Raw genomic sequence first — 7850 nt, forward strand, 5'->3', positions numbered from 1 at the left:
TCTCCCAAAACTTAAGTGGTATGCATAAAACTCATTAAACTTAGAAAACACCTAAGATCCTACTTAAGTTTAAGGCAGCTATGGAGGTACCTTAAAGTTCAAGAAATTTGATTAACATCAGTTATAAGTGTGTGGTATGTCAAAAAATATTTTACTTCAACATCATTAATTGCAGGATATTAAATAGTTATATTGCCAATATGTATATTCATCATACATAAAAGGGGGGATACAAGGATACTTATGTTATTTCATCCAGTCTTTGTTTTTCATATTCCCCCGATGGAACAACATAATACTGAGAATAGAGTTCACTATTTTGGCACCCATTGAATGCATGCTTATGTCTTTTCTTTCATTCCCTTTGTTCATGTTTTCTATATAAATAAACTCATACTTTATGTTGTTCAAATACAATATGTTTCACATCGCTCGGTATCGGTTGTTAGCAGGAAGAAGGGCTATGAGAAGGGAACGTGTCTTTAGAGATAGAACAAATCCGCTAGATCTGTACGATGATCTGGAATTAGTAGAGAGATTTCGTTTTGATAGGCAAACTATTCTGCAGATTACTGATTTGTTACAAGAAGATTTAGAGAGTTCTACACTTCGCAACCATGCAATACCTCCAGTCCTGAAGGTTTTTATTGCACTTAGATTTTATGCTAGTGGGTCCTTTCAGAACATTATTGCTGATACCTTCAATATTGACCAGGCAACTGTTTCTAGAACAATTCACTCAGTTTCGAACGCATTAGTCAGAAGAGCCCCTAAATTCATTAAATTTCCAAGTGGTCAAGTAATAGAGGAGAATAAGGTTAAATTTTACGCAGTTGCTAATTTTCCCAATGTTTTAGGACTGATTGACGGCACACATGTTCGGATTATTGCTCCTTCGCAGCATGAAGAGCAATTTGTCAATAGGAAATGTTACCACTCAATTAATGTCCAAGTAATAGTTAATTCAGACTCTCAGTTCATTAACATTGTAGCGAAATGGCCTGGGAGTTCCCATGACTCTAGAGTTTTGAAAGAGAGTAGAGTATTTATGCAACTCGAACAATCCAATCATGGCGCTTATTTACTTGGTGACAGTGGATATCCGTGCAAAAAGTTTTTGTTGACGCCATATCTTCACCCACAAACTAGACAAGAAATCCGCTTCAACAGGTCACATAAGGTGACAAGATGTGCTGTTGAACGAACAATTGGTCAATGGATGAGACGCTTTCATTGTCTGTAAAGCGAGATAAGGCTTTCTCCAGCAACTACATGTAAAGTTATTATTTCGTGTGGAGTGCTGCATAACATAGCCAAGAAAAACAACAACCCCCTTAATGGAGTTGATTTGGATGATGTTCTGGATGATGACATGGAAGAAGTTGAAAATCGAATGGGCGGAAATGGTTTCCATATCAGGAAAAGTGTTACTGAGCTTCATTTTTGAAAGTAAGTCCTTGAATGTTTTTGTCTATTAAATAATCAATTGAAACGTCAAAATCACAAAAGTGGAAATCAATGTGTGTTCCAATATTGAAAAATTCAATCAAACTTAAAATCATTACAGTCCGGTTTCACACTTTGTTGCTTGAACTATATATATTCACTGTGCAATCACATTGATGCAAAATCAGTGACTGTCGACTTCCGTTTGGCAAATACTAGTATAAGCCCTATTTTTATGATTTGTCTGTAAAAACAAGTTTGTATAGATTGACTTTGCAATTTAACGTAAGCAAATAACCAATAAAAGAATAAAGAGATGTGTCGTTTCTCGTTTCTCGTTTTTTATATAGATTAGACCGTTGGTTTTCCCGTTTGAATGGTTTTACACTAGTAATTTTGGGGCCCTTTATAGCTTCTTTTTCGTTGTGAGTCAAGGCTCCGTGTTGAAGGCCATACATTGACCTATAATGATTTACTTTCATAAATTTTTATTTGGATGGAGAGTGGTCTCATTGGCACTCACACCACATCTTCCTATGTCTATTAACTATGACAAAAAAAAATCAAGTGTATTGTAGGCTTTACAAATATGTACTTTAATTGAGAAAACTAACGGTTTGATTTATAACAAAAGAATTTACGAAAAACAAATAAGACATGTACAGACATGGTCAAACGATAACCACTGAATTACATGCTCCTGACTTGAGACACACATTACGAATGTAGCATACATGTATTTGATTTAATTATAACCCACACACATAACATACCGAAAGTACAATTACCCCGATTTTGTTTTTTGTCCATGGATTTATGAGTTTTGAACAGCGGTATACTACTGTTGCCTTTATATACCGAAGCCGTTTACGTTAAAAAAAAACCAATGTAGCAAATAGTGGAATTTAATTATGTCAGTTCAGTACTTCAACATCAATACCATATGTTTTCATTTCAAAAGAGAGTTTATTTATTTCCAGTGCTAACTTATTTTTCTCCATTGATAGCTTTTCCTTTTCCAGTTTCAGTGTTTCAATTTGTAAATTGAGTTTTTCTTTTTCCAGGTTCAACACCTCCGTGTGCAATGCTGTTAGCGGATCTGATGGGTTACTGTCCTCACTGCTGGTTTTCGTTGTACCCCGAGAAATTCTGTGAAAAGAAGATATTCATTTCATTAGTTTTAATGAAGAATTGTACTTTCGTTGTAAAGACTCTATTTTCGAATTTAACATTGAAAGATATATATAATATAAATGTACATTTTGAAGCCACAATCTGATTTTTGTTATATTTTTAGTTATCCAAAGTATATAAGTTAAAACTATACGATGTATGGATATGAGCATGAGCATGGACCCCCCTTTTTTGTACTTTTGCAGTTGAACAAAACATTGAATGATTTAACTTATTTCCCCTCTTTTGAAGACTTTTATTTTTTTTTTCTTTTTAGTTATACATATATATGTTTTCACAATGTCATAATTTGATTAAAAAGGCATTATACTCTTTCATTGAAACAATTTTTTTTTTTTTTGGGGGGGGGGCATCACTTTCTTAGCTGTTTGCATGTTTTATTGGGAAGAGGAAGAAACGCTAACCGACATTTTTGTTTCAAACATCCAAAGTGGGTTCATATTTTAATGTAGTTAAGTAAAAAGAAATTCTCATGAACGTAATATTCATATCCCCACCAAAACAAGGGCATACCTTTGTCTCTTTGAAACGGGTGGAATGTCTTCTTCATCTTCACTGTCAGGCAAATATTCATACCGTCCTTTGTTCTCATTTGAAACGCTTACATGATCTTTTTCGTCGATGTCTAAACCTCCTTCTATTCCAGAGATAGTTGGAGAGTCCTCCCCAAGAATGTCACATACTTTTTGAGAAATTGATGAAATGTCATTTGAGCAAGGACCTCCTCCTACAAACATAAAAAAAATTTAACAATAGCATTAATATGCAAAATTGTTTATAAATAATATACACAATTTCCATTTCTACAATATCAATGCAACATTAAAAAAAATTATATATATAAATGGTATATGAAATTTTTGTTGGTAAGTTTTCAAGTTTATGTGTAAATAACTCACAAACACGCATGATTTAATACGAAAAGCTACTTTATTCCTTATATCAATCCCAGTTTTTGGAACCAAAAAGGTCGTCAAAGTAAAAGCATTTGATAAATTGCGAACGCATACATGTTTGGGTAGCGAGTCTAAAAATGTTAATGTCTATATAATTTGCTATCGTACAAAGGATACATGTACATCCTACGTGGTATTGTATTTACAGGTTATAGTCTTTTCTATTTACGTCCACCGTACAACTGCAAGAAATACTTTAAAAAAAAATGCTATAGATTTTTGAGATATTATCTACCTGTTTGTTTTTGACTGCGTCGGTACGCTGAGACTTCAGTTTTTGCAGTCGCACAAATATTATCCCATTTCTTTTGAATGTCCTTTGTGCTTCTTCGGACGGTATTTCCAGCATTTATTGTGTTTGCTATTTCTTTCCAGGCTCTTGTCCTATCTCCAGAAGTCAGAGTAGATGAGAATTTTGCCTTTAACATATGCCGTTTCTTCTCGTATTCCTCCATCAAAATGTTTTTCTCTCTCTCTGTCCAATTTGGCTTTCGCTTTGACATGTTGTTCGATATCATATGATTGTGTATTAAAGGTATACTAAATTTGAATTCAAACACACCCAACCTTATATACAACCCAAGAAATCGTGCGTAGTTCATTCAAGCATTGTTACATTCAAAACAACAAATTGTAATCATGAGTTTATTCATTGAGTTCATACGGTAAAAAGAGAAAGGTTCCGATAACATTCATATTTAAAGTTACCTGAGCTAAGTGCCAACTTAAGTAGTTTTGTGCATATGACTTAAGAATTTTGCTTAACTAAGTTTAATCTAAGTTTAAGGAATACTTAAGTTAAAATGTTTTATGCATACTGCCCCAGGAGCTTTATTTAGTTTCATTTTGAATATTGCATCTGTGCATTCCTGCACTGTGATGTTTCCTTCACATATATCACTTTCACTATCACTTAATTTTGGACATTTTTTAATATCGTTAAAGTACTTTATGGTATCTTCCCTATCTGGTTTAGTAGAGGAATATACATTTTTATAATAGTTAACTTCAAGGTTAAGTATTTTTTCTTGATCAGTAATTATATCATTGTTTACATCATATAATCTAGTAATGTTTTTTTGCACTGCCTGGCTTTTTCAAGACATAAGAAATAAGAAGTATTTTTTTCTCCCTCTTCAATCCATTTTACCCTTGATCTTATTTGATTGCCTTTTACTTTTGCATTGTATAAATTTCCTAACTCTTGTTCTACTTTCTCTTTTTTTTCAATCAAGTAGGTATTTGTTTCATTAACTCTGATGTTATTTTTATGAAATTCATTGTTTTGTTGTATAAGTTGATTTTCTAATACATTGATTGAATCTTTTTTGTTTAAGGCTTTCAATTTACAGAACTGAATTGTACAATCTCAAACCTCTATTTTAAAAGTGTCCCATAAAAGAGCTAGATTTTTTGAATCGTTAGCTTTAATTTTATAGTTGTTAATGAGATTGTATATTATTTTTATGTAGATTTCATCGTTTAAGACACTACTGTTTAGTTTCCAGTATCCACGTTCTTTATTATTTCTTCATATATGTAATTTTAAAGATACACTATTATGGTCAGTGTATTGAATAACAATTGGTCTGATATCACAAGAGGAGCAATTTTTTTTAAATTTCAGTACTAACAAGCAAGTAGTCAATTCTTGTGGTTTTTATTTCTTTTACACCAGGTGAACTGAGTTTTATCTCTGTTTTTTTCACGCCATATATCTGTTAATTTGAAAGATTTAATTAAAGTTTTAAGTCCGCAGACTGGTTTATCAAATGTTATTATTTTATTTTTATTTTTGTATCTTTTTCAGATAAAATATCGTTAAAATCTCCTCCTATTATCAATTGTCCAAGACTATATTTATCAATAAAAGTTTTGACTGTTTTAAAAAAGTGTTTCTTAGCTTATCAATATTTGGTGCATAAACGTTTGCAATTGTAAGTATGCTTTCGTCAATTTCTATATTTATCAGAAGAAGTCGTCTTTATCTTTATAATAGTCGATAAATTTGTAGTTTAAGCCTAATTTTTAACCATATAGATACCCCTCTAGCATTGCTCTGATCATTACTGAAGATTAATTCACCTTCAAACTCTTTTTTTAAAGGTTCTTCTGAGTTATCAGTAAAGTGTGTTTCTTGTATTAGAAGAATATCACATTTTTGTTGTTTTGTCCATTCAATTAGTCGTTTTCTCTTTTCAGTTTGCTGAAGTCCCGTAGCATTGACTGTACAGATGTGAAGTTTTTGATCAGCCATTATTGTTTTATTAAAAGGTAAGTTTATGATTGGGGAACTCCCATCTATTTAACGTGTCAATTATCGATTTTGTGCTTTCTTCTACCAGTTCACGCGTGTTTACTTTAATATTCAACAGGTGAATAATTATCGGTAGATTTGCTGTACTTTAAACACTAAATTCATTATTATTTCTACGTAGTTCCCAATTTTTATTAGAAGAAGTAATCCTACATAAAAACATATTGAATATTGTTTACATTTTATCACAATAAGTAGATACACAGTATCTTTAATGTTTAATGTATCGATATTATAGCAAATTATATAACACAGTGATGTTTTCAAGTTTGAAATGCATACAGCTTTTACACAAGATGACCTCGCCTTACGGGCCATTATTTGGGTCAACAACGTGACTTTGTTTACAAACTGAGCTGTGACAAACATATACCACACACAGTTTGTGAATACAATAATTGAGAAATAAATTTTACTCAATACAAGAATAATATATATATTACAATGATTATGTTGAAAAAAATATTTACATGAATATATTACACAATAGTTATATTTACATAATTTACAGTTGATAAAGATAATGAGAAGTTTATGTAAATATATACATTTGTTTTTATCAGTACTATATATGCTGCTTTTGTCAGGGCTAAATTGTAAGGGTTTATTGTTCTCATTCTTCTTTGCTTTTATATTTTGATATATTTTTACATTATTTGCTATTTTTCTTAAAGTTTTATAAATCATATTTTGTTTGTTTTTGAAATACATTCATTGATAGATGGATGTATTGTTCAACGTTCAATGACAAAAAAAATATGCATATTGAGGACGAGAACAAATTAACAGACAATAAAATAAGTAGGTCCTGTAAGGTATAAGTCTGCTATTAGACTTTACAAAAAATTGTTCTTTAACCAACTCAAACCCAAGCTATTTCTGTTTCTGTTAGCGTAATAACTTTAATTTTGTAGACTAGAAACAATTTATATTAGAGCTTGGCATATTGCAGATATATACCGGTATACAAAATACGTACCATTTGTAGGAAACAAATGATTCCACTGAGCTTGGTTTAAGATTCTCTTTTTAAACAAGCTTTTCAGAGTTTTCAAGTTTTTATTCAACGTTGATGGTAGATAAGTAGGTGGAAATTCCTTGTCAAAGAAAGTACGGACTGCTCTTGGTGACACTCCTTTCAATAACAAGGCTAGTCTGATATAATTCTCTTCTTCGTCCGAAAGAGGCGCCATTATTCCAGAAATCCCTCCGATTTTCAATTGAAAACTATACCATTCTTACTTTATGGTCAATACTGAAAAATATACAGGTTTATTACACATCACTAATGTATACAATGTAAAAACAAATTATTGGGTGGAATTATAAGGTCAGAAAGTCAATTACTTTTTTGTAGCAATATATAATTCCAGGTTTCCTACAATAAAAAAACACATCTGAGCCAACATTACCTATTACCCTTAACATACCTCTACTATTTGCAATTTGGCAAGAAACACATGATGATGTTTACAACATTGTGATACATAAATAACATAATCATCATAATAAAGAAATGAAACGAGCAGAACCAAATGTAAACTGAATCTGAAACACATCATAATAGACTCACATACATTCAGCTCAATATAAGTAGCCGTTTATAAAAAGTGTGTCTAACTGTTATTATCGCATTAAAATTTTCAAAGTCCAATGCCTGTATGAGTAATGTCCGCAAAAATCAGTCGAGCACAACTGAGCGTAAACTCGATCTAAAACTCATATAGACATACATACATGTATTAAAAAGCACCTCAATTACGCGAAGGCGTTTAGAAAAAAGTCCACATTACTATTTGTTGTGGAATGATAGATTGACGGAATGACAAAAAAAATATAAATATCCTAATTATTCAGGAACGTGCTTAAGTAAGTACATCTTTTGTAACATACTTTCAACAGTTATTTCTATATACAAAGGCAATTGTTCCAACAAG

The 7850-nt window shown here is 31.5% G+C and overlaps 2 protein-coding genes across 2 annotated transcripts; one reads left to right on the top strand and one right to left on the bottom strand.

The window, feature by feature from the left end:
- The first annotated feature begins 418 nt into the window (after positions 1 to 418).
- LOC134687665 (putative nuclease HARBI1) lies at positions 419 to 1243 on the top strand. The gene has a single exon (XM_063548124.1). The coding sequence runs from the start codon at positions 419 to 421 to the stop codon at positions 1241 to 1243; it is 825 nt and encodes a 274-aa protein (XP_063404194.1).
- Positions 1244 to 2360: 1117 nt separating this feature from the next.
- On the bottom strand, positions 2361 to 4099 carry LOC134687666 (myb/SANT-like DNA-binding domain-containing protein 4). Its single transcript, XM_063548125.1, has 3 exons — positions 3832 to 4099; positions 3154 to 3367; positions 2361 to 2595 (listed from the first exon to the last, which is right to left on the bottom strand). Exons 1-3 carry the CDS (start codon positions 4097 to 4099, stop codon positions 2361 to 2363), a joined length of 717 nt encoding a protein of 238 aa, XP_063404195.1.
- Positions 4100 to 7850: the final 3751 nt, after the last annotated feature.

Source organism: Mytilus trossulus, chromosome 10 (genome assembly GCF_036588685.1).
Source record: "Mytilus trossulus isolate FHL-02 chromosome 10, PNRI_Mtr1.1.1.hap1, whole genome shotgun sequence".
Classification (NCBI taxonomy): domain Eukaryota; kingdom Metazoa; phylum Mollusca; class Bivalvia; order Mytilida; family Mytilidae; genus Mytilus; species Mytilus trossulus.

Excerpts from the sequence above, each read along its gene's own strand:
- LOC134687665 (XM_063548124.1), top strand. The coding sequence starts at position 419 with ATGTTTCACATCGCTCGGTATCGGTTGTTAGCAGGAAGAAGGGCTATG.
- LOC134687666 (XM_063548125.1), bottom strand. The coding sequence starts at position 4,099 with ATGTCAAAGCGAAAGCCAAATTGGACAGAGAGAGAGAAAAACATTTTG. Across the intron at positions 3,368-3,831 it reads ACGCAGTCAAAAACAAACAG|GAGGAGGTCCTTGCTCAAAT; the intron begins GTAGATAATATC and ends TTATGTTTGTAG. Across the intron at positions 2,596-3,153 it reads CCCGTTTCAAAGAGACAAAG|AATTTCTCGGGGTACAACGA; the intron begins GTATGCCCTTGT and ends TTCTTTTCACAG.